The 26,200-nt window shown below is 41.1% G+C and overlaps 1 protein-coding gene across 14 annotated transcripts in view; it reads left to right on the plus strand.

Annotated features, from left to right (window-relative positions):
* Positions 1 to 26,200, plus strand: part of FHOD3 (formin homology 2 domain containing 3) — a 377,773-nt gene that overhangs the window by 18,037 nt on the left and 333,536 nt on the right. For all 14 annotated transcript variants that reach the window (XM_039572720.1, XM_039548148.1, XM_039548141.1 and 11 more), the window contains exon 2: positions 22,358 to 22,464. In XM_039572720.1, coding sequence (XP_039428654.1) covers positions 22,358 to 22,464 — 107 coding nt within the window. The remainder of the gene's footprint in view (positions 1 to 22,357; positions 22,465 to 26,200) is intronic.

A 26,200-nucleotide genomic window follows, 5' to 3' on the forward strand; every position in this document is an offset into this window, starting at 1 on the left:
TATGGAAGATCTGTGCTTATGGTATAAATGAGAAGTTGGTGTAGAACCATGAGTATGATAGAGACATGGCTCCTGTTTCACTGACAATGCTATTTTGTTTGCTCCTAAAAATCAGAACCTTCATCTCTTCCTGCTTGATATTTCTCAATACATTTTTGTGGCCATCTAAGAAATCTGTGTGCAAAATCTGTGTCTTCCTACAGGTGGCCATGTAGAGTTCCAGTATCTTCTTTGGGAATTGCACTTGTATAACTATGAGAAGTAGGAGGTGCTGCTGCCAGAAAAATCCAACAAGAGTACATTAAATAAACCTGCAAACCTGGTCTTGTATAGTGCTTCCCAAGATGACAGCTGACATATTTCCTGTTTAAAAAAAGCATGCGGTATTAATTTTTCTTCCCAGCATTGCTTGTTTTAGAATTCTTGTGCCACTGTCTCAGGCAAAAAAGACAAAGCTGCAAAGAGAAGTAGGGTTTTTTTCTTAGATGGTGAGCCTTTCCTCAGGTTTGAAATAGAAGTAGGAACTCTGAGGCCTGAATGTCAGAGCACTCTCTGATAGCTTAACTGGGTCATGTTAACATGACAAACAATTTGAGAGGGAAGGTGGCTGATAACTGGGCTACCGAGACAATGTTAGCAAAGGTGGGGAGAAATGGCAGCAGTTACTGCCTGCGAGACATCCAAAAGTTACCTATCAATAAGGAAAAGCAGAGAGAGACATGAATTTTGGCTACTGAAATAAATGATCATCTAGGGTTCTTCATCTTACTACCTAAAAGATAGGTCTGCACATCATTAAAGCTACAAGACTGTCCAAAGTTTACAGAGATGAAAACCAGCCCTCATTTCTACCTACTTCACATAATTACAAATGGAGATGATGTATTTTTTAATTAGATTCTTTCTGTCAAATTTTGCTTGTCATAGTATGCCAAACAAGGATATAGATATGCAAAACACTTCTAAGAGGCAAGGACTAGGAAGATTTAATTGCTGCTCACTCTTTCAAATAATCCCAAATCCATCTGGTGCACCTATAGCCTATGGATATATTTATAATAATCTCATAAGCAACTTGTTGGAAAGAACATATTCATGCCTGTCATGAAGAAAAAATAAGTTTGGACTATTAAATCTCTGAAACATCTGGAAGGGCCATGAATTTCCTGGTGGAAAACCTTCTCAGTGAAACATCTGGGGCTTATTTCTCTGTCTAAAACCAAATAACCTGAAAACTGTTTGAAGCATGAATTTAAACGTAATAACTAGCAGGATGTTTGCTCTACCAGCAAAGAGCAGTGAAATGCTTCAGAAAAAAAGGACACAAAAAGCAAAACCTGGAATGCCTCTGCTGCAGAAATTAAAGTAAAATTTTCAAAATAAAGGAAGAGTAGGAAGGTCTTGTGTGCACAGTTGCTTTTTGCACTGAGCTGACACTTAGTGAAAATGTTTTCTGATTTTTTTTTTGGGTTTTTTTGGCTTGTTTTGTTTTTTATGCAGGGGAAAACTGTATATTTAATTTCTTACTTTGAACCTTCTTCATGCATGATAATAAGGTTCATTCCTCTCCTGTTTTAGGATGATTGAGTCAGCTATTCCTGGCCAAGCTGAGCAACCATAGCTGTTGTTTTCTTTTTAGTTGGGCTTCACAATGGCTTTTGGATCATCAAAAACTTCCTGCTACTTAGGTTGTCAGCAGTTTTTCAATCTGTGGATCTTTGTTTGTTGGCTTCTGTTTTGTTTGGGTTTTTTTCCTTTGGACCACTGCCAGAATGGGCTTGAATGCTTGAATGTTGCCTCTTGCCTTTTTTTTTTTTTTTTTAATTTATTTTTTGCTCTGGAGGCGAAAGGTCATCCAGAGGCACTTCAAGCAGGAGAAGAGTGAGTATCCATAGCCACAGGAATGCCCCTGGGTGCCCAGGGTTTCCATGGCCATGCACCAACCAACTGCAACAGCAAAGCACCTGTGGTGAATTTCAAAACTGTCTCCTCTTTCACGGACTGCCTTTTGAATGCATCCCCAATACTCAGTCCTTGTTTTGCACCTTATAAATAGAGAAAGACTAGTGTTTCAAGAGAGGACAGTGTGTGCACTGAAATAATAATGGGTAAACTGTCTGGGTGGTCGAGTCCAGAGAGTGGTGGTGAATGGAGTTACAAACCAGTAGGCAGCCAGTTACAAGTGATGTTCCTTGGGGCTCATTATTTGGGCCAGTCCTGCTTAATATCTTTATTGATGATCTGGATGAGTGGTCAAGTATACCCTAAGTAAGTTTGAAGACAGCACCAAAGTGGGCAGGAGTGTTGATCTGCTGGAGGGTAGGAAGGTTCTGTAGAGGGGTCTGGACAGTCTGAATCGCGGGGCCAAGGCTAACTGCATGTGGTTTAGCAAGGCCAAGTGCCAAGTCCTGCCCTTGAGTCACAACAACTCCAGGCAGCACTACAGGCTGGGGACAGAGTGGCTGGAAAACTGTCCAGTGGAAAAGGACCTGTGGGTGCTGGTTGACAGCAGCTTAGCATGAGCCAGTGTTCCTCCCCAGGGGCCAGGAATGCCGATGGCACCTGGCTTGTATCAGGAATAGTGTGGCCAGCAAGACCAGGGCTGTGATTGTCACCCTGTACTCAGCTCTGGTGAGGGCACACCTCGAGTGCTGTGTCCAGTTCTGGGCCCCTCACTGCAAGAAAGACATTGAGGGGCTGGAGCGTGTCCAGAGAGGGGCAATGGAGCTGGTGAAGGGTCAGGAGCACAAGTCCTGTGAGGAGCAGCTGAGGGACCTGGAGTTGTTTAGTCTGGAGGAAAGGAGGCTCAGGGGGGACCTATCACTCTCTACAACTACCTGAAAGGAGGCCGTAGTGTGAGGTGGGAATCAGTCTCTTCTCCCAGGTAACAGGACAAGAGAAAATGGCCACAAGTTGCATCAGGGGGGTTTAGATTGGATATTAAGAAAAATTTCTTTATGGAGAGGGTGGTCAGGTACTGGAACAGGCCGCCAAGGGAAGTGGTAGAGTCATGATTCCTGGAGGTATTTAAAAGATGTGTAAATGTGGCACTTGGAGACCTGGTTTAGGGGTTCATTTGGCAGTGCTACAGTTAATGGTTAGGCTTGATTATCTTAAAGGTCTTTTCTAACCTTAATGATTTTATGATTCTATGAAAGCCAAACAAAAGGACTGGGCCTTCTTGCTTGTTGAAAGAACCAGTTTCTTATTTCACTTACAAGCTCTTGGAGAAGATGACATCATCCCTGCAGAGCTGATAAAGTTACACCGGTGTATACATTGTGAATGTAGAATGGCACCAAAGGCTTTGATGCTTTGCAAACTGCAGTTGTTTATATGTTAATTTTTTTAGTTTTATAGGGGTTATGCCTCTGTCCTTTAGCTGTGTAGTCTAAGGGGGCAGCTTAACCAAGCCACACTGCTCTTCCCACTGTAAAAGTTGCGTTCAAATTAACTGGCAAACAAAAGCACCATGAATAAAACAGGGCTTTGTGCTTCGTGTTTCAGAGTTTTTGATTGTAGCTAGCTCCCACTAGAGCATGTGAGCTATGTGAGACATTTGCATGTAGTGAATGAAACTGGAAGGATGAGCAGCAACAGCTCCAAGGTAAGGCTCTGTTATGTTATTACGGTAAAATAGCGGTTAAGCTCACACTGAAAATAAATTAGTTCTTGTTTTAATTTGCAGTAAAATCAATTCCAAAGAGAGAGACTAATGGCTGGGGTTTTTTTTCTTGAATGTGTTATTTACTTGTTTTTGTGTTTTATGGCTGTGCTGTTTTCTTTTAAGTCAGTGAAGAGTGTGGTAATTATAGAGGGAATATATGAAGTGAGAGACAGGTATGTCTTCATACTAGTTGCTCAAAATGAATGCTGTTTTTATCAGAGGGAAGAGTTTTCCATTTTATTCGAGCCAGATACTTTGTAATGAAGTTAAAGCGGCTTTATGGAAGGGAAACCTATTTTATTCATCATCATTACTAGTTAACATGATGCTTTTTTTAGTGTAAGGTAGTATATAATTAATTCTCATGTCAGAAGAAAGCATATACTTTTGTTTTGAGACTTTTGAGTCTCAAAACAAGTACCAAAAGGCCATGTTTGGAAAGAGGGGATGAGCTTGTGATGAATGCCTTGATCTAAGGCTTGGGAGAACATTTGCTCTTTCTGAATGTGCCAGAAGCTTGCTGTGTGACTGTGGGTTAACTACCTTAGGGTTGCCTCTGCTGTGGGAAGTGTGATTCTTCCCACTGTTTCAAATTTGCTCCTAGCTTTGTTCCAAACTTCAAGTATTGGGCATGTTTTTCCATGTGAAAACATTAAAACTCTTTTCAACTTTTAGTATTAAAGGTGTCTACATGCAGCCATGCTCCTTTCATAAACCACATTCACATTCTCATTTAACTCAAAACCATTAATCAGTGTAATCAGTGTGCTTATTGAGGTTTATTTTTTTATTTATCCTTTTTTTCTTTTTTTTTTTTTTAAGAGAAGTTCTGCATCACAAAGTTGGGAAGTCCCTAGTATTGTAAGGTGCAAGTATGGTGTTCCTGCACCTTCTGGGAAATATTAAACCGGATAATCCATACAGCCTCAAGGCATATTCTGTAATAGGGTATTCCAAGTTACTTTGTTACAGGCAGCTGCAAGGAGCATCTGAACTCAACCACGAGGGTGTGAAGGCTTATCTGTGGTTCAAAATGTTACATTAATTAATTTGGGAATGGAGAGCTGTGTGTAGTCTAGGCCAGCTTGTACGAGCACACCCCTCAGGACCAGATCTGCACAATAGCCCTGGGCTTCTCTAAAATAATTTTGACAGCTTGATCTTCAAAATAGCATCTTCCCCTTCCTCGCCAATTCTCAGCTATCTAAAGGAGAGTTCTTCCATGATGCATGGGTTTGGTGGCAAGTCTGCATCAAACACTTCCAAACAGCTGGTCCTGGGCTGTTTTGACAGCTTGATGCCCAGTTGCATTGCCAGGAAACCCAGCTATTTGTTGTGAGGTAGATTGCCAAAATGATCTATGTTACAACTGCTGAATGGGGGCTGGAGTACACACATGAGACTGCTCTGAAGCTGACAAGTTCCAGCTTGGCAGATGATGACATGTAATTAAAGGTGCCATGTGCATATGTAGGTCTGTAGGTGTCTGTGACCATTTCCAGTATCTTTTTTGCAGGCAGATCCACTTCTAATCAATTAGATAGACTTCTGTAAGTCCAGTCAAGTACTGCAGAAAGCCATGTGCAGTCTTAGTGGGTTTGACCCATTTTGCCTATCAGAACTGCTCTTGATGCTTTATTTTGGTCATTCAGACTTAATTGGTTTTTTTTTTTACATGTTGGCAGCAAGCACTGAAAACAAGAGCCCCAAGTGGGTTGGTTCATAGGAACTTTCATGCTTATAGCAAGTACAGGTACTTGGTATTTCTTTTGTGCATAGAAGAAAGTGATAGCTAATGTCATTGATCTACAGTAGCTAATGCCAGGTGGTTTAGAGGGATTACTGAAGTGATGCAGTGCCAAACCGGCACATGCAGGCACGTTCCACAGCAGAGTGGGGTATTACAGCATATGGGGGATGGGTTCTGAGATGACGAAATCCCAGGGAAGTGCCAAGACCTGCCAGGAGCTGGCCACTTGCGTAAGACATGGTGGGATGGGTCCTATGACTAGAATGGATGGATACAGGCTCCTTATGAAGGACAGTAAGGGACACAAGGAGGGGGTGTTACCCTTCAGTCAATGACCAGCTGGAGTGCATGGAGCTCTGGCTAGGGGTGGGTGAGGACACAACGCAGAGTTTGTGGGTCAGGATTAAAGGGAGGACATTGTGGTGAGGGTCTGCTACAGGCTGCCTAAGCGGGAAGACCAAGTAGGTGAGGCCCCCTATAGACAGGAGAATTCTCATGTTCACAATCCCTGGTCTTCAAGGGGGAATTCAACCATCCCATTACCTGTTGAAGGGACAGCACAGCGTGGCAGAAGCACTCCAGGAGGTTCCTAGAATGTGTTGATGATAACTTCTTTCTCCGAGTGATAGAGGAGCTATTGAGGAGAAGTGCTATGATGAGCTTTGTTCTCGCCAACAAGAAGGGACTGGTGGGGAATGTGAAGCTCAAGGGCAGCCTCGGCTCCAGTGGCCAGGAATTGATGGAGTCCAAGGTCCCTGGGGCAGCCAGAGGGATGTACAGCAAGCTTTCTGCCCTAGACTTCAGGAGAGCAGACTTTGGCCTCTTCAAGGACCTGCTTAGTAGACTACCATGGAATGAAGCCTTGGAGGAAAGAGGGGCCCAGAAATGGTGGTTAATATTCAAGGTTCACTTTCTTCAAGCTCAGGAGTGATGCACCCCAAAAAATGGATGTCAGGCAAAAACACCAGGAGGTCTTCATGGATGAACAAGGAGCATCTGAACAAATTCAAACTCAAGAAAGAAGCATACAGAAGGTGGAAGCAAGGATGGGTAGCCTGGGAGGAATACAAGGAAATTGTCCAAGCAGCCAGGAATTGGGTTAGGAAAGCTAAAGCCCTGACAGAATTAAATCTGGCTGGGAACATCAAGGACAACGAAAGCTTCAGGAGGTACATCAGTGATGAAAGGAAGATTAGGGAAAATGTTGGCCTTCTACGGCAGGAAACAGGAGACCTGGAGTCCCAAGATATGGAAAAAATTGAGGTATTCAATGACTTTCTTACCTTGGTCTTAAATGGCAAGTGCTCCAGCCATACCACCCAAGGTGCACAAGGCAAAGGCAGGTACGGAGATGTAGTGGTTTGGTCCAAGATACTCATTACTGTTTATCTGCTGTGAGATAAGAATTAGGAGAAACACAAAGCAGGCACCAAACTTGAAAGAATATAGAGAAATTTATTAACAGACCTAAAAGAAGGGGAAAAAAAATCATACCACACCTTCAGAACTCTTCTCCTCCCCCCACCTTCCTCTCTTCTCCCACTGACAATGTAAAAAGACAACCCTTGAGATGTTCAGTCTGTTTACCACTTCCATAATAACCTTGTTCAGTCCATTTAGGAAGAGGAGTCTCTCTTGCCCATGCTATGAACACATTATCACAAGGAGACAGCCACCCACTTCCAAATAACTTTGTTCAGTCCATTTAGGAAGAGGAGTCTCTCTGCTCACATGTGAGTCCCTTCCCCCAACTTGCAGCTTTTCCCACAACTGCTTTCAAGGGTCCATTCTTGAAGTTTTTTGGGGTACAATTTTAAGGTTGAGCCATTCAGAAACAAAAGTTTCCTTCACCCATCTCTGGGAGCATTTCATCTCTAAGAACAGAGGCCCTTCTCCTTCCCTGGGAGCAAAGGGTCTTCCTCATCTTCGTCTTTAGGACAATCTCTGGGAGCATCTCTAGGAACTGAGGTTTTCTCCTTTCCCATTTGGAGCAAAAGTCCTCATCGCTTCCATCTCTCCCTGTCCAAACTTCTCATGAAATTACAGCTGCATCAGCATCTGCCTATCTCAGCGCAGGTGCTTTTGCTAACAAGTTGAACTGAACACTCCACCCCCCATATCTTCATGAAATTACAACGGGTACTCTGATACATCATAGCTTTACAACAGACTTTCAGCTTTAAGCATCTCCTCTTTCTCTTCCCTCAGGTTTTCAGCTCTTCACAGCACTAAAAGGGTTAATCTCACCTAGGCCTTGCAGCTGGAATGAAGCTTATCGCAGTGGAGAGGGGGAGCTGAGCCGCTCCGGCTGCCCACAGCAAGGCTGTGGGGGGGTTCCACAGGTGGAACAGGGCCCATTGGCTCCAGGATGGCCGTGGCCCAGCCCAGCCTGGCTGAGCAGGGTCTGGGCCGTGCCCACTGGCCCCCACACGGGCCCGCAGCCACCTGTCCCAGCACCGGAAACGAGACAGAGCTCTGCTTGGGGTTTGTCTATTCTTAAGTGTGTATCACAGAGGCAGTCACAATTTTAAGTGGCTTAAAGAATTGTCCATATTCAAACTGACCATCTGATAGGTTCTGTCAAGTCACAGAGGAAGCTGGAAGCACTCCTTTGCAAGAACATCACTTCCGAGACTATGCTTGCTAACCCATGACAAGAGAGAATAAAGAACTGCATATTGTAGGAGATCAGGTTTGAGACCATTTAAAGAACTGGAAGGTGCACAAATCCATGGGATATGATGAGATACATCCATGAGTCCTGATGGAACTGGTGATGAAGTTGCTAAACCACTATCCATTGTATCTGAGAAGCTGTGGCATTCTGGTGAAATTTTCACTGTTTGAAAAACAGGAAACATAACTCAGGAAACTACATACCCGTCAGTCTTACTTTCGTGCCCAGCAAGATCATGGAGCAGATCCTCCTGGAAGTTATGTGGAGGCACATGGAAAATCAGGAGGGCATTGATGACAGCTGATGTGGCTTCACTAGGGGCAAATGGTGCCTGACAAATTCGGTAGCCTTCTGCGATGGGGTTCCAGTGTTGGTGGGTGAGGGAAGAGCAGCAGGTGTCATTGTGCAAAGTATTCAGCAAAGTCACATACAACGTCCTATTCTCTAAACTGGAGAGACATGGATTTGATGGACAGGCCACTTAGTGGATAAGGAATCGGCTGGGTGGTCTTGCTCAAAGAGTTGCAGTCAGCGATTCAGTGCCCAAGCTGAGACCAGTGATGAGTGGTATTCCTCAGATATTAGTAATGGGACCAGCACTGTTCAACATCTTTGTCAGTGGCATGGACAGTGGGACCGAGTGCACCCTGAGCAAGTTTGCTGATGATACTCAGCTATGTCATGTGGAGAGAAGGAATGCCACCCAGAGGGACCCTGACAGGCTCTGCTTCTGTGAGATGCCACCTGGAGTACTGTGTCCAGCTCTGGGTCCCCCAGCATAAGAAGGACATGGATGTGTTGGAGAGAGTCCAAAGGAGGGCCACAAAGATGCTCAGAGGGCTGGAGCACCTCTCCTTTGTAGACAGGTTACAAAGTGGGGTTGTTCAGGCTGGGGAAGAGAGGCCTGCAGGGAGACCTTATAGCACCTTCCAGTACCTAAATAGGGTGTAAGAGAACTGGAGAGGGACTTTCTACAAGGTCCTGTAGTGATAGGACAAGGGAGAATGCCTTTAAACTGAAAGAGGGTAAGTTTAGATTGGATATTAGGAAGGAATTCCTTACAGTGAAGGTGGTGAGGCAGTGGGACAGGCTGCCCAGAGAAATTCTGGATATGTTATCCCTGGAAGTGTTCAAGGCCAGGTTGGATGGGGCTTTGGGCAGCCTCGTGCAGTGGAAGTTGACCCTGCCCGTGGCAGGGGGATGGAACTAGATGATGTTTAAGGTCCTTTTCAATGCAAACCATCCTGTGATTCTATAACCTATACTGAGTACCTACTGGGATCCTAATGAACCTATTTAACTAATAGATATAGCATGGCTGACGTCTTGAAACAGGCATGTTTTATTTGTTCTTAAGTACAAAAAATTAGTCTTCCAATTCCTAGAAATATTTAACTGCATTTGATTTCTAAGCTTTGAACTCTAATTATGAGCTTTATTGGTCCTTTATGTACTCTTTTGAATGCTCACTCTTAAACAGTTTTGCATTTCTTTCAGGCTAAAAGCATAATTAACTTGCTTTGTGTTAGTGTTCTTGAGTATCATGATCCTCTCTTGCTATTTCCTCAAAGTATTCCAGTCTTTTTTTTTCCTATTAGGGCATCACCTAGTCCTCCGTGGTACCATTTAGAGTCTGTCCACTATAAAGGAAAATAGATCAGGAGTTTCTTATTAAAGCCTTTTGTTTCTACTTATTTTCTTGATGAACTTTGAAACAGGGTGATCAGAGTGTAAGAAAGGAGTGAGTTTCGTTGAGATATGGCTCAATGTCGTGTTGCATTCATTCTTTCCCCACAAACTTACTATTTTACTTTAACTGCATTGAAGAGTGTGCAGGTTTTTTTTTTTTTAGTGTTATTCAGATTTTATCCTAATGAATTTAGAGGGGGTTTTTTTGTTTGCCTGTTCTAGTCCAGACAACTCTTTTAAAGCTGAGAGTTGAAACTTCTTGGCAGCTAATCAAACAAGGAAGAAATGACAGATTAAAAAAAAAAAAAAAAAAAGAAGCACAAGTGCCAAATAAATTCTGCTTAAGGGTAGAAAATATGACTTGAGAGCCTTTGTGCTTTTATAAAATCTTGCAGTTAAGAAGAGGGTCTGCAGGGTACATGTATTTTCACCATTTCTTCAATGTTCTTGTACTGAGTTTCATTCTCATAAACTTTAATCTTGCTCTTTTAATGATATCCCAATTGATGTTTGGTTTAGAAACCACAAAGCTTTTAAGAGGCAGTCTAAGTATTAGGAAGAGTTGATGACTGTACTCATTATAATATTGTTAATAGATCAGATCTTTCATTTAAACCTCCAAGGTTCAGGCTATGTCTGAAAAATGATTCTGTTGACAAATGTATGATGTTCTCTTTGATAGTGCTTCCATACTTTATTTTCTTTTGTATTTCATGCAAACCCGTTGTGTGAATATGTTTAATGTATTTTCTTCTATCTAAACCTATGGGTTTGTGCTAGTTTTTGTTGTTATTGTTTTTGGGTTTTTTAGCTTTCGGACACCTGATCAGAAGCCTCTAGTCAAAGTTTGATTATAACAAGACAGTTTATCCTGGGCTTCTTAAATCTTTTCCTGGCTTAGTCTTTGACTCTCATTAGCTGCCCATCTCTTTTGGCCCTCAAAGGTTTGTGAATTTTACTAGAACTGCTGTTGTTTTGGAACCGTTACCTACTCTTTCTCTGAAGCTGTCTTCTTTTCCACAGGATCTTCCTGCTCTAGGTTTTCAAATGGCCTGGTATTTTGTCCTTACTTTCTCATTTTTCCTTAGTTTTGATTTTTTGTAGAGAAGTGCTCATGGATGCAAATAACCTCTTCTATCAAATACTGATTTTAAGTACATCCTACCATAGGACTGACTTTTCAGCTGCGCTGTTTTTAAACGAGTGCTGATGTGGGTCATGTAGATGGAAATGCCATCTGCACACTAGGTTATTGTTTGGTATCTTTCTCTTTGTGGTATATTGTCTAGTAGATGTTCAGCCACTTAGGCAATGAAACCACCACAGCCAAAGATGGGTGATTGCTTACTGTGTGCTTTCCTGCATGTCTGTAAATTGTGTGGGTGGTTCTGACGTAGTCCAGTATTTTAGTTTTGTGATAGTGATCAACTTGTGGTGTCCCAAATGCAATTAGAATAGCAATGGTGCAATCCTTGGAACAACCTGTTTAATTGCTCAGACAAGGTGGAGGATACCAATAGAAAGCTTTTTCTCTGAGTTATGTGTTAAGAATAAAAGGCTGCAAGCTATGTGTTCATTCTGCTACATGGCTTCAAAAATCCTTTGTGTTGGTGTTCAGTTTTCAGTTTAATAAGAGATGTACAAAAGACAGATGGAGTTGTCATGAAGTAGTTACCATTTTTACCTTCCTGGACTACTGCTTACCTTTAAAAGAATGACTTCTGAGTTTTTAACTCAGTGCTTCTCCTACACACAGATACACACACTCTGAACAAAAGATTCCTCAGATTATAAACTCCATTGAAGCTAATACTCTCCCTCCTCCTCCTCCTCTCACTTTTCTTGACCTATCTCCTTCTTTGAGATTATTTCCATTTCCTTGGATACCTTCACAGTAATTCCAGCCAAACGTTAATGAGAGCTTGTCAGCTGTAGGCATCCCCTGTGTATCAGCCAAAAAGCTGTATATACTTTCAAATAAAGAATCCTGTTTTTATGGCCTCTCTCCTTTCTGTTCAGCTGAAGATGTCCTTAACCGTGAAGGTGAGGAGAGCTAGCTCTTGGTCTCCTTAGTTAGGAAAAGCTGAATACAGATGGGGAAAGGGATTTGAAAAATCTAGATGCCAAAAAGTTTGAATAGATGCAGAGGTAAAGTTATGCTCATGCTGTAGGTTTGTTATATTTACTATGAGAAAAATGGTTTTTTTGAGTTAAAGAGATGAAGCTTTTTTTGGTCTAAATCTGACTTTGCTGAATTCTGTTGCTTGAATTTGGCTTGCATGTCCTCTCAAATTTAAATAACTTAAAATGATAGAATTAGGTGTGTTAGTTCCCCATCCCACATGCTGTTTTCAGTATTTTTATGCAGAAATGCAATTATTTTTAATTTTTTTTCAGTTTGTTTTTTTTTTTAGTTAATATTAAACATTGCAGTAACACTAAATGAATTTGGCTTTCTTGTTTCATGGCTATTGACATTTTGAGCAATCATACGCTTTCTAACAATGGCTGTGTGGCTGCTGTTGGAAGCCATGGTGTCACACTTGGATGCAGATACTGTAATAAATTCTAAATTGCTCCCTGGGGAGCACTGTGTTAAAGGGAATTGCAAAGCAAAAGGTCTGAGAGTCAGTGACAAAACTGCCCAAGATTAGCAACAGGTAGGCATCCACTCATTATGTGTTCCCTGTGGTGTGTTGGCTGTGTTTGAGACCCCTGAAATAGCAGTTTCAGAATTTTGAACTCTGAACTTCCTTTTGTTATTCTTAAGCCAAACCCATAATATTAATATAACAGCTTTTTGTGTTTGTTTTCAATGTCTTTGTTATTTCAGCAGAATATTTTTATTGGCAGTGTATTTTTCCAGTGGCTCTTGAGGATCTAATGTGGCATTTTTGTTTCACTTCACACACTGTATTACCTGACCCCAGGAGTATTTTGTGGCGTCTACCAGACCAGAGATAAAAGCTGCAGTTTCAGACTAGGAGTGCAGACTGTTCAAAATACCACCATTTCCATATCTGAGCAGCAGTTCCTTTTAAAGTGATTGTGCTCCTACATCCCTACGCCCAGTTGTGCAAACCTTTGGATTATCCTTTGTGTGGAGGCATGGCTTGGTCAATGTGACTGCGCATTAGCTCTGCAAAGCAAATGTAGTTTCTGAAGTAGTTTGACAATGGCAATTACTGTGCTAAAAATAAATCACATGTGCACTAGCATTAATAACTACTCCTACAAGATATGGTAATCACTCCTAAAGGGCTGAAAAATTTGGGAATGCTGTTGTACATGCTGGATTACTTCTTATAATGTAAAGTTTAAGATCTAGGAGGTTATTAGGGGTCTTTCCACCAACCTCTAAATGAGTATGGAAGAGTGAGTTTGCTAGAGTTCGGAAACCTGCTGAGCTGTGAGCATGGATGACTGAAGGTCGCACGGTTGCCATCACCAAAAATGACCTTCTGTATAGCCCCTGTGCCTGACCTTCCTTTTAAAACTCTGACCTCATGGAAGTATTGGTTTAATTGCAATTTTAAAGGATAGGTTTTTGGGTTTTTTTAAGAAAATACTTTGATTTACAAAATCAGCTTTATAAAGGAGAAAGGTATGGGGGAAGGAGTATAGCTTTGTTTCAAGTAGTTGCAGTGGAGTTACTTGGCACACAGGGCTTTTAGATCAAGATGTGATGGTGTGTGGGGTTGCTGTCGTACTTGAGTAGTTTTTAGTGTTCACTGCTAACTCTGGGCACTAACATGTGGCTTACATACAGATTATTTGCTTTTCTTTCACCTCATTGATGTCAAGCTTTTCACCCAAGATGAGTTGTGTGCCATCAGTCCTGGCCTAGATGCTTTGTTCTTTCTCCATCATATTGCCCAAAATGATGATGACATGACACAGACCAGGTAGCACCTACTCACATGAGAAGGGAGAGACTGAGGCCCTTATCAAGAGAGCAGTTGGTTGTTACTCTAAAGCCAGATGAATAATTATGCTGGGTTTGCTGTGATCTGTGGGGTGCAACTAGACCATTAATATTTTTCATTAGTCCATGACAACTAACAGTGACAGCAACACTGTTTCATTTTAAAGGGCCACCAAAGGGCCACTGGCCATGTGCTGGTACAGAAAACCTGTATCTGCTGATCTGCAATAAAATTTGAAAAGCATTAAAATATGGCACATTCTGAAAATAATGTCATCATTCTCAGTGTGAAGCTTGGCCTTGGAAGAAACAGTATTAGATATTCATTTCCACCAATCAGTTTGTACTACTTTGCTTAGAAATAAAAAATACTTTTGGGCTGGTGAATAGGAAGGGCTGCTTTTTCTTCTTTTTCCTGAGGAATAATTGGTTTTCTTAAAGAAGGGAGGATACGACAATGCAAAAGGAAAACTGAGACTTGTTGGCCTTGGTAACAGGATTCCCATTGTGTTGAAAACAGCTGAACCAGAAGGGAGAATGTTTAAGAACTGCATAGCTTAAGTGTGTGAATGTGTCAGACTTGTGATGTGTAAAGCCAAACAAGGCTTTGGATTTAGAAAGGGAAAACTGAGTGTAAAGAAACTTCGCTTTTCATCAACCCTACTCTGCAGAGCATGCTGTAGGTGAATAAGGAGCACACCACCACTAATAAGAACAATTGTAACCCAATCATGTTTAGATGAAAGATGAGCTAAGACATTTGAGTAAGATAAGGGTTTTCAGAGACTGTGCCAAAAGCTAGAGTTGAAGAGGGATTTTTATTTCTTCAGCTTGATACTGGATTACTCTAATCTCTCCCTCTCTCACTCCCTTTCTCTTTGACTTTGGAAACAACCAAATGAACAAAATAATCTGTCCAGTGAGTCTAGCTCAAATTACTGGAAATCTGGTGAGAGCTGGCTGTGGTTCCAGCTAGAGACTGCAAAGCTGAGTGGTTTTGGTGATTTATACTAACACCAGTAAACAAGAGTATCCTCTCATCTCATACTGTAGGGCCCTTTGTCCTGTGAATATAATCCTTGGTTACTGTCTGAACTTCAATTTTGAAGGGTGCTTACTTTTATTTAAATACAAGGTAATATAAAGAGGATACTTGGCTATTCTTGGCACACACTGGCTGCCGACTTGGTAACACTTTCTTTGCATTTATCATAGGTTAGTTTGGGTTAGAAGAGATCTTAAAGATCATCTAGTTCCAACCCCTTGCCATAGGCAGCAACACCACCCACTAGATTAGGTTGCTTAAGGCCATCCAACCTGCCTTGAACATTTTGATGGATGGCACATCTACAGCTTCTCTGTTAGAGTGCCTCACTACTCTGAGTGAAGAATTCCTTCCTAATATCTAATTTAAATCTGTCCTCATTTAGTTTAAAACTCTTCCCCCTTGTCCTTTCACGATCCACTCATAAAAAAAGTTGCTCTCCCTTTTATTTACAACCACTCTTTAATACTGGGAGGCCTCAGTGAGGTCTCCCTGAAGCCTTCTCTTCTCCAAGGTGAACAACTCCAGCTCTCTCAGCCTGTCTTCATAGGAGAAGTGCTCCAGCCCTCTGACCATCTTCATGGCCTTCCTCTGGAATCCTGCGATAAGTCCACATCTCTCTTAGGCTGAGTACCCCAGAACTAGATGCAGTACTCCAGCTGGGGTCTGAGATAGGCACAGGTAGAGAATCACCTCACTCAACCTGCTGGTCATGCCATTTAGAGAGATCTGTTCAAAATACGTTCTTCTGAATGGATTCTCAGGGCAGGGAGTTGGGAGGTGAGAAAAGAGCATTTCTCATGATTGTTTGAAAAAATACAACTCTGTGGTCTTTGAATAAACAGGGAAGAGGAGAATGGCTTGTGGGTCTGCTGTGCCTTTTTGAAAAGACAGGAGGGTGCATCCGCCATTTCCCCCCACTTAACCTCTGCCAACCTACTGCTGCCATGGGACAGAGACATTAAACCCGAGGAAAGCCCACTTTGGATGTATACTAATTTATCAAAGCCTTCTGGAGGAAGAGAAAGCAGATTTGTAGGAGTTTCTCTTGGCACAGTAAAATGTGTGTTGCCTTTGCATTGAATTATGTACCCAGTGGGCTTCTTGAGTGAGGAGACTGGTGTGTGCGTGGAGCCTTGCAAGGGTGCGTGAGGAGGAGCACACTGCAGTCCTCAGTGCGTTGACATGGCAGTTGCTCTGTTCTTCTCTCCTCACATGCCTCACCCTTGGTTTCTTGGTATTTCTCTTGGATTGTAAGAAGCTAAAGGCAGTAGATGAAAACAATGATTGAATGCACTTTTTTTTTTTTTTTTTTTAAATTTACTGTTATTTCTCTTACTTCAGTTAGTTTCTGGAAGTGGCAGCAGTCATTTATTGGCATCAGCTAACTGGCTGATCATCACCTTTTCGTGCTGCTCTTCTTTTTTCCCCTGCTGTTCTTTGCTCCTTTTGGTGATGTACTTCAACTGTGAAATTCAAAGAAAATATGAGCTTTCCTGTTGCACGGCAACAAGGATTTCTTTATGAAGAAAAATGGATGCTACCTCTTTCTGTTGGTCAGTGCTTGAGAAGAAAAATCATCACCGGTGTACTACTATCGATCTATTTGGAGTCTTCTTAAGCTTGATAGTCTTGTAATATGAATTATTTTGGCCCCACAGGTCGAGGGACTAGCCACTACTAGCCAGATTTGGTTACTTGAGACAGAAGATGATAAACTGAGCTTCTGCCCTATGTTGTTAATTTACTGGTAGTTTATAAGGAGCACTTGCATGAGTGGGTTGCTTAGCTTTCTCCAACCTGTATGTATTCACTTTGCAGATGGGTGTGTTGCTGCTGAGGGCTCTCCATGTGCTGGTGAGGTGGGAGTGACCCTTGAGTCAGGGCCAGGATCAAGCTCTGCAGCTCTGACCTGGTTATGCTTGTTCCTGGTTATAATTGAAGCCAGGACACCCGTATCCTTTTGTGTGGTACAGTTTCACTCTGTAATGGGGGAAATGGCAAAAGGTGAAGGAGTAGGAAGCTCTGCTTTTAAATATTCTCATATTTAAACTTTTTATCAAATGTTTGTTTGCTTTTGCATAATGAATTGTGCTCAACTTCTCTAAGTGAAACTTTAACAAGTGTAGATATAAATATATAAGTCTAAATATTGTTTGTAACCTTATGGTCTTTTAATGTACTTCCTCGTCAGCTGTTTTGGATGTGTCTGAATGTGTCTGTCAAATTCAGGCAATTGTTGCTTTTTTTTAAAACTGCAGGGAAAAATATCTAAAATGCATGCATAATATATATCCATATATATATGGAACTGTTGGGATGGTGGTGTTTAGGTTTGTGTGCATGGTGCTTTCACGGTTTTCCATTTGTGCCAGTTTTGGTTGCAGCATAGGTACTGTAGTAGTGTATGTGCGGTGTGGATCAGTTACCACTGTGTGGATACCAGTTACGATCTGAAAAAGTTAAAACATCCCTCTGTTCTTCTAGAGCTTTTATTACAGAAAGAGTGGTTTAATTTAGTTGCTCTACTTGCATTTCAGGCTGTTGTACACAAGCGTCTGGTTGTCTCACTGTTTCTGGTCAGTTATGGAAAATCCATGAGTAGCTAGTGAGGTCAGTGCTGCTTAAGAAGCTTTTTCCAGGTTCTTATCTTGTCCAAACAGACAGCTATAAATCAGTGAATCAGCACCTAAGCAACTACTACTTCTTGATACTGATCTTGTCATGACAGAGTACAGATCTTAACATTTCAGTATGAAACTGAAGATGATAACTAGCACATCAGTTACATTTTTAATGAGGAAGACCTGCATGAAGACAGCCTTATTCTCATGGCTTCCTTCATGTAAACCCAGTGGATAGGTCTGACTATGCACAGCTGGTGATTCTGACTAAAGCACTTTTTTTGTTGACTGTTACATATGTTTTTGTTTCTTCTCTTTTGTGAATGAGACTACTCCTAGGTAGTCCCACTCTTTGTAGAGACGAGAGATTTCAAAAATTTCCATAGGGATTCAAAAATATATCATGGATGTTTTCCAAAGAAACTGTTCATTTGAGAAGATAAGAATGTAATTGAAATGAACACATAGGTTTTTGTATGGCTTTGTGATATCATTTAATGCTTATGCTTTAATCAAAAAACTTAAAATCTTGCAGAAGATTGGTGATGGAGTAACCCTCTGTTTGACTCAGAGAAGTAGCATTGTTTTTGTCCCATTTGATGGTGCGTATTTCTGTTTATGGTTCCATGATACCTGTAGTATTCTTTTAATGTGACTATAGGGAAGTATGGAAAATTGCTGTAAGGCCTACAGGATGAGTTCCATTTGAATGACTTGTATCGACCTTTTGGCTCTTCTTGGCAATACCGTAAAGTGTGATGCAAAAAATGATAAACAATTTGAAGGGATGGGTTAGAGATTTTTAGAACAAACAGCTTTGTAAGATTTTGAAAAGGTGTTGGTGAATCTCACCTTTTGGTAGTAGTGTAAATGAATTATGCAGTTTAATAACAACAAAATGCAAATCAGAATTTTGGGACTAGTAAGGAATACTGAACGGTTAAAGAAAATTATGAAGAAAAAGGTTAAATAAATAAAATAATTTCTAAAAAGCTGAATATCAGTCTCATTCATGATGATGTAAAACAGCTCAGTTAAATGTTTTTTTAAAGATTGTTTGTATGAATTCTGCCTTTTGATTTTCCTAAGAGAAGATGGTTTTTAATAAGGATTTCAATATGAATTATGATCAGTGGGAGAAGCATGTAATGAATGAACTAGATGGGGCTATTTGTGACAGCCTCTAGAGAGAGGAGAAGTGATGTGTAGCAGATAAACGTTGGGATTAACGTTGAGCAGAGGGGAGGGACCAACATCCTGAATTGTTACTAATAAGCACTAATGAGAGAACATCAGCTGTCCTTTGTGTTGAAAAATGCAGGCAATTTACTAATTAAAAATAATTAATGAAGTGGCTTCTCTTTTTGTATTCTGCCTGTAAAATATGTGTGCAAGTGAAACTTGGAGGCAGAGTAGCAAAGTGATCCTATATAAGGAAGATTTTAAGAGTTGATTGCCTTAATACTTACCTTAACTTTAAAAGTGTTGTTTTGATCGCTTCCATCTTTGTGTGTACACACGAAAGGGAAGAAAAAAACCCCAACTTTTTGGCAAGACTCAGCATTAAGTAGTGGAAATAAAAGTTACTACCATTTCTCTCATTACCATAACTCTTATTAACAAATACAGCATGCAATGTACAGTGCCTTAAAGCACAAATGAATACCATGTTCAGCTGAAACTATGAAAATGAGATGAACATAGGTACAAGGTACTATTCTTATTTTTTTTGTCCATAAAGGACTTCCTGTTCCCATAGTACTTTTTGTACACTAAAGTCACAAGATATTAGTAAAGCACAACTTCTTTTCCTTAATTATGCAGTATAAATGGAAATTGTGGGCAAATATCCTAATCTCCATAGAGACAGCACAACATTTATCTAATTAGTAGTTTGCCTTTTGGCATTACTTTGAATAAATTAGCATTTCATTACATACCCTGAACTACTTCAAAAAAGTTTCCCAGAGTAGTATTTAGTCCTTCTTCTCTAAAGAGTGTATTTTGAATTAGTATAGGTTAATAATATCCTTTATAACTGGAAAGAGACAGAGTAGCAATACTGTTGTATTTTTAATATTAGAGGGTTGCGCTTGCAGGTTCTTTGCTTTCTTTAATCCCCAGGAATCAGAGTAAAATCTTATGTCACCTTATTTAATGGCTTACTCCTTCACCAGGGAAAAATCCAAAAAAGAAAAGCAAAAAAACCGGAACAAATTTGAAAAACAGCTTGACCTCCTCTCTCTACCCTTTTTCCAGAGGCTGAACTTTCCTTTCAAGGTGCAAACAGTACAAAGCATAGTGGTGTGGACTAATCCAAAAGTCGCACTCTAGTTATAAACGAGCTTTTCTACATTATTTCCAATGCAGCTAATCCAGAATACACTATTTGTCTTCTTTTATTGTATGTGAATCAGTGGCAGGAAACTGGGTGACTAAATTTAGGTATTGACTGCCAGATAAGATGAGCAGCTGCTTATTATGCTTATCCTGAACAGGTCCTGGGAGTCAAAACTTTGATGGGAAATTAAAAGAGGTAATTCATCAAGGATAGATTTTAATTGATTTTCTTTCTAAGTGTTAAAAAGAGCAGAAAGAAAAATCCACGGAAGTGATAAAGGGTGGTAATTTCCTTTCCTTGAGTCACTGGCTGTTTCAGACCCCTGCTTACCCCTTCAGAGAGTCACTGGCTGCCACCTGTGGCAGAAGATTGGCATGAAGTATGGTGTTAGATACTCGACTCTTCTCAAAGTTGCCTTTGCAGCAGGGATGTTGGTTACACCAACATTGCCATGGTTGCTTTTTGGTAGACAGAGGCATGCAATGAATCTGTCAGTTTGTTTTTGCGAAATCCAGAGAAATGAAATGTCTTCATTTTGGGTTCTTTGATCATGACACTTGGCCTGCCACCAGGAGACAGGGTACGTGTGTCTTGGAGGGGGAAAGGGACTTCACACAGGAGTTAGCAGGTCTCACTCACTGAGAGAGCTTTAAACAAGATTTGAAGGGGTGAGGGGATAAAATCATGATCACTGAAGACAGACCTGGAGGCACAGGGCCACTGTTTGAGAGACAGTGTGTTAGTGAGGTCCTTTGGTCTGCTGTCTCGTTAGTGGAAGGGGGTGGAGATCCATGCAGCGCCAAGGGTTATTGATGTGCTAGAAACTGCAGAAGCACCTGCGAATGCTCATGCAGGAATTGGAGCTTCTTCCCCTGAAAAGGCAGCAGGATTGATCACCCAAATGAAATGCATCTACACATATTCATGCAGCATAGGCAGCAAACAGGAGGAACTGGAACCCATAGTGCAGCAGGAAAACTATGACATAGGGGGTTGGAGGTAGGTGATGTTTAAGGTCCCTTCCAACCAAACCATGCTATGATTCTATGACAAGAGGAAATGGCCTGAAGTTGATCCTGCAGAGGTTTGGATTGGATGTTAGGAAAAATTTCTTCACTGAAAGGGTGTCCAGGTGTTGGAACAGGCTCCCCAGGGAAGTGGTGGAATCACCATCCCTGCAGTGTTCAAAAGGCATGTGGATGTGGCATGGAGGAACATGCTTTGGTGGTTAACATGGTGGCACTGGGTTAACAGTGAGACTTGATGATCACAGAGGTCTTTTCCAGCCCTAATGATTCTCTGTTCTGTTTGGCTGTCAGACTGGATTTTGTGTCTAGTAGCACAACATGTCTGGATGTTACAATATTTGTGAACTTGGGACCAGTCACAAAAGGACCCCCAGTGCAGTGCTGCACATGAAGGTCCCAGAAGTGTGTTCAACTGGACTCACTGATGTCTTTTTTTTTATGCTTCTGGGCTGGATTCTCTGAGCAGATGGTCACTTACCTCCCTAGTGGTGAGTCAGGACAACCCTGTACGTTCACCTGCCCCTTGGTAAATGTTGTCTTGTTCCCCTGCCCTGGGAAGGCTTTTTTACTCATTCTTTGTTATTTGACACTGAGTTATGTCATGGTGAGAGAAGAGCTCATGTTCCTTTCTAGCTCTTCTCCCAGCTTCTTTAGTTATCCCTCTCGATCCAGTAATTATTTTGTATTCCTGGTCAATGGGTTAGCCAGAGTTTTGGAATGATTCTTCCTAGATCTTCTACTGTGATGAGCACCCTGCAAATAAAACCCCAGAAAATTTCTTTTCTAACTTTCATCAAATCTGGCTCTTTGTAACAACAGCTGGAACAATTATTGGAAAACTTGAAGATGAGAGAATACAGGAGAGAAAAAAAGATAGTTTATTAATTGTTACCTCCCATCCTCTTAAGCATCATTGCAGGCAGGTTTCTGCACTCAGGTCTGGTCCTTTGTTACCTCAGTACCTCTGTAGGAAGCTGGCACAGGTTTCCAGTCCTCCCCCACCCAGTGCCCAGGAATGTTCCCCTGCACCCTCCGGGGCCAGTTAGTGCCTGGTCCTAAAAGCAGAATACCAGAAAAATCTGTGACTTGGTTGACTGTTCTCGCCCTCACTGCAGGACCCCAATGCTTGTCTGCCATGTTTTGCATTGTCCCTTGGCTGTATCTGTCCTCATAGGAGCCATTCAGTAGCTCACAAAACAGCTCCTTCTTCCTTCTATCTTCATCCAGAGGCTCAGAAACTCTACTTAATGACTGTACTGTAAGAACAGAGAGCAATAATTTATATCCTAGATACACGTTGAAATTAACTTCTCTTTCTGTATTGCATTTTAAAGGCACTGTGCTAAACCCCTCTCATCTTCTTCTGTATGTTCAAATAAATTTCTCTGTTTTTTAGTTGTGTTGATACTCTTGTGAGCAAGTATGGTCTAGGGAACATGGATCTGGGATTGCATAAATTGCCAAACAGTACTCTTTTTTCTTATCTGCTCCCAACATAAAGTTTGTTTTAGGGAGATGTTGTCTGGGGACCTGGAAAATGGGAAGGCAACGTCAGAGGTATGTTAGAGAGAATGACTGCTCTAATCTAACACTCTGAATTTTGTTCTACAGCTTGATGACTGCACCCTGCAATTGTCTCATAATGGTACCTATCTGGATCTAGAATCCACCCTAGCAGAACAAAGAGATGAATTAGAAGGCTTCCAGGAGGATGCTGGGTAAGTAAAGGTTTACTAAACATTTTTAAACAAGTATGTGGTTAACTTCATATGTTCAGGTCAGCATAAGAACAGAAAAGATAAGAATCTTTCCTTTCTATGCCCGTATGTCTGCCCCTTTGTATGATTAAGAGTTTTATGACTTCTCTCTCTACGTTCACTCTTACAGTTTCTTTAAAAGATGACGACATACTGTAAAGAAATCTATGAATATGAATATCTTGATTAGTCTAATAAGATTTTATAGTTCTTTGAAACTTGATAAATGAGGATGGTTTGTTCAGAGAACACTGAGATCTTTCTCATGATAATAGTCATGTAGAGGCTTATATTGGGATGATGTTCCTCAAGTTATAAACTCAATTTATTTTGCCTTGATATTTAAGTTCTCCATTTATATTTTTGAAGTAAAGACCTTTATTGATTTCTTTTTTTACTCCTGGAATTGATTAAGCCAGCCCAAGGGATGGAGGTGCATGTTGTTTTTTGAATATTCTCCTCTCTTGCTTTTTTTCTCTCACTCAGTTCTTGCTGGCACACATGGATTGCTATGACACAGCTTTCCATAGTCACTTCTTAAGAGAACTGAAAGTGAAAGCAGAAGTTAGCATCAGTGTGTGTTTGTGTCAATGCACATAGACAACTTCCTTTTTGAAGAAATTTCCTTTTCTGGACCTTTCAGGCAATTGTCTTAGTTAAGATGTAAAATGAACAGAAAAACTAGATCTATTTTTGTCTTTCTGGTTACTATACTGGCCTGGATAGTTGCGATTATTTTATGGGTGCGTTTTGGCATGGACTTCACATGTGAGAAATGCAGCTGTGTCAGAAGGAAATTCATAGAATCACAGAACATGCTGAGTTAGAAGAGAACACATCAGGATCATCGAGTCCAACTCCTGCCCCTGCGCAGGACACCCCAAAAGTCACACCATGTGCCTGAGAGCAGTGTCCAAACGCTTCTGGAACTCTGTCAGGTTGGTGCTGTGACCACTGCCCTGGGGAACCTGTATCAGTGCCCAAACACCCTCTGGGTGAAGAACTTCTACCTAATAATTAACTGAATTTTGAATTGGTCAGAGTTTGTTAACAGTAGGAGATGCAGCCCTTGTGCTTATACTCCTTCTCCACTTTTTCTGATTGCTGTCTTGCCTTTGATGAATATGTCTTACAAATTTAAACTCTGCCTCTGAAGATGATTTTATGTGGAGAAGAATTTTAAATAATATGTTCCAGATACTCACGTGTGTGCATTTGTGTATGTCTTATTCATGCATACGGATTTGGGGCATGTTTTGCAACCATTGCAAGATAAAAACTGTTCTATTAGAAACCACTTAAAAGAGAGATCTTCAATAGACAGAGTAGCCAATACAAGCTGAACTGAGCTTCGTTTCCTATGCAATAGGAGTGTTGAGTGTAGAAGCTGATATGGTCTTCAGTTTTATGCAGAGGTGATAAAAATCACTGCAAAGAACAACAAGTTCCTATTTCCAGGTAATTTTATGATGAGTTGAAAACAAGTAATATGAAGGAATTTTTTTTTTGTTTTTGTAACAATATGTTTTGAGTTTGTCACTTTTTTTCCCTTCCATTGGTGTCTCAATGATAATTTTGGTAATTTTAACTTTGCTAGTTTTGATACCCCACAGTAGCAATTTGGTACTGCCAAGCAATTTGGCAAGTGAGAGACCACTTGGTGCTTTTCCTGCCAGACTTTGCTCTTGAAATGGCAATATCCACCTTGTTTTATTTTCATGCTCCTTTTGGGCATGTAAAATCAATGATACGAATTGTTCCTGAAATATGATTCTAATTTTCTCAGTGGTGGCTGTCCTAGGAAAAAAACCAAACCAAAAAACGTGGAACTGCTGCTCCATGGAACTGGAGTTTTGTACTGGCGAGGATTCAGATGGATTTCTGCATCTTATTTTTGTCCATATTTTGTGAGAGAAGAGAATATAAACAAGAACAACCAGAACTTTGGAAGTGTGTGGGATAAGCTCCTCTGTAGGACTTAGCATTGTTACTTCAGGGTAAATGCAACTTACATGATGTTATTCAGAAAAACTGAATATTCTACACATAGGGTATCAAATGAGGTCAGTAATGCTGTCCTCAGTCCTGTCTTTCTAGCAACTTAAACTCCAGTTTTGCATCTTGGAGTTCTGAGACCAAAGCACTGAGCTGGAGCGCTCCTGAGCTGGAGCACTCCTGAGCTGGAGCTTCTGGCTGCAGACCTTGGGAGCTTAGCAGCAGCCCGCTGTCTGGGAGGGACTGCCTGCAGAAACCATTTAGTCTCTCTCTTTTTCTGTCTGGGTCATTTCAAGGTCCTGCTCTTAATCTTCAAAGCTTTTAATTTTCTGAGATTAGGCTACCTCAGGACCTGCCTTTCTGCCATGACAAAGCTGCTGTGCTCATCAGGGTCACTGAAGCTTGCTGAACTCTGAGTGAAAGCTTTAGTAGGTGGATATTTTTAAAATTTTAGAACCTCAGCTGTGGAAACTCCTATTCAAAGTGACTAGAATGTCCTGTAATCTGGCTGTTTTCAGCATCTTTTTGCCAAAAGTTCCTGTTCGTCCCGGGAAAGATGATGAAGATTTTTTTTTTTAACACTGTTGAAAGGAGACTTGTAAATAAAACAAAACAAGCAGAAAGAAAAGTCTTGAAAGTTTTGATTGTTTTGAGAGGCTGCAGGAATTTGTTTTTTCTCTGAGGGATTGGATGAGCATAGTGGAAAACATGAAGGACTTTTTTCAAGAGGAAAGAAGAGAATGGTGGCAGTTGCTGGAGGTTTATAATGTGTATCTGTAAATAACCTGTATAAGAAACATATGTACTTGTGCAATTTCAAATGAATGCTCTTCTGTTACTGAATGTGGTAGTTGCTGTCCACTCCAGCAGAATCAAAACTTTTGTCTAGGGAAGGAGAAAAGCCAACACGTGTCCTCGTACTCTGGAGGGCTAACTGAGCAAAACATGTATGGGGATTGGACTGCTTTCCTGTTTACACAATTTTACCTGCTGCCATTTGCACCCTTGGGAATAGCTGTGGGATTCAGGAGAATCAGATTGCTTTTGTATGGGGGCTGGTTTTGGAAGAGCCAGGATGAACATCTGGCCAAGTAATGAGGCTGGTCCTGCAGAAGGTGTTGCAGCCAGCAAAAGGGTCAGTAGGAGCATGTAGGAAAATGACATTTCTTTTCAAGTCTGGAATGTGTTCATGGCTCACTTGCTTGTTGGGTTGCTTAGCTGTTTTGGTTTTTTTCTCTTGCTTCCAACACAAATTACTTAGTGGATGCTTAATTGTGTAGGGTGGAGATGTGGAGGTTTTTTAGGTGGGCTGGCTGCTTTAAGGTGTCAGTGACAGGTGAAGCTCCTTTCTTTGGCTTCCTTGAGATTTCACAGAGCAAGCAAGAATTGTCAAGCAGCTGATCTGTTTAAATTACCATATAATTGCTCAAGCTCTCTTTATGGATGTATCTTAACAGGCCTTCATGGTAGCCCACAAGGTAACACAATCCTAAAATGCAGAGCATGAGTTTCTTTAGACATTATGCTGTGAGAAATTAAAATTTCTTCAGGGAATATGTTTTCAAGACTTTTGTTCAGCAGGGATTGTTTTAAAGTACTTCTGACAAATGGCTTCAGCGCTAATGTTTCTGCATTCCTTCTAGACACCCTATCTCAAGACATTTTGTCTGGGTGAGCCCCATGACAGACCTTTTCCCTCTTG

The sequence above is a fragment of the Corvus cornix genome, chromosome 2, assembly GCF_000738735.6.
Source record: "Corvus cornix cornix isolate S_Up_H32 chromosome 2, ASM73873v5, whole genome shotgun sequence".
NCBI classification, from domain to species: Eukaryota; Metazoa; Chordata; class Aves; order Passeriformes; family Corvidae; genus Corvus; species Corvus cornix.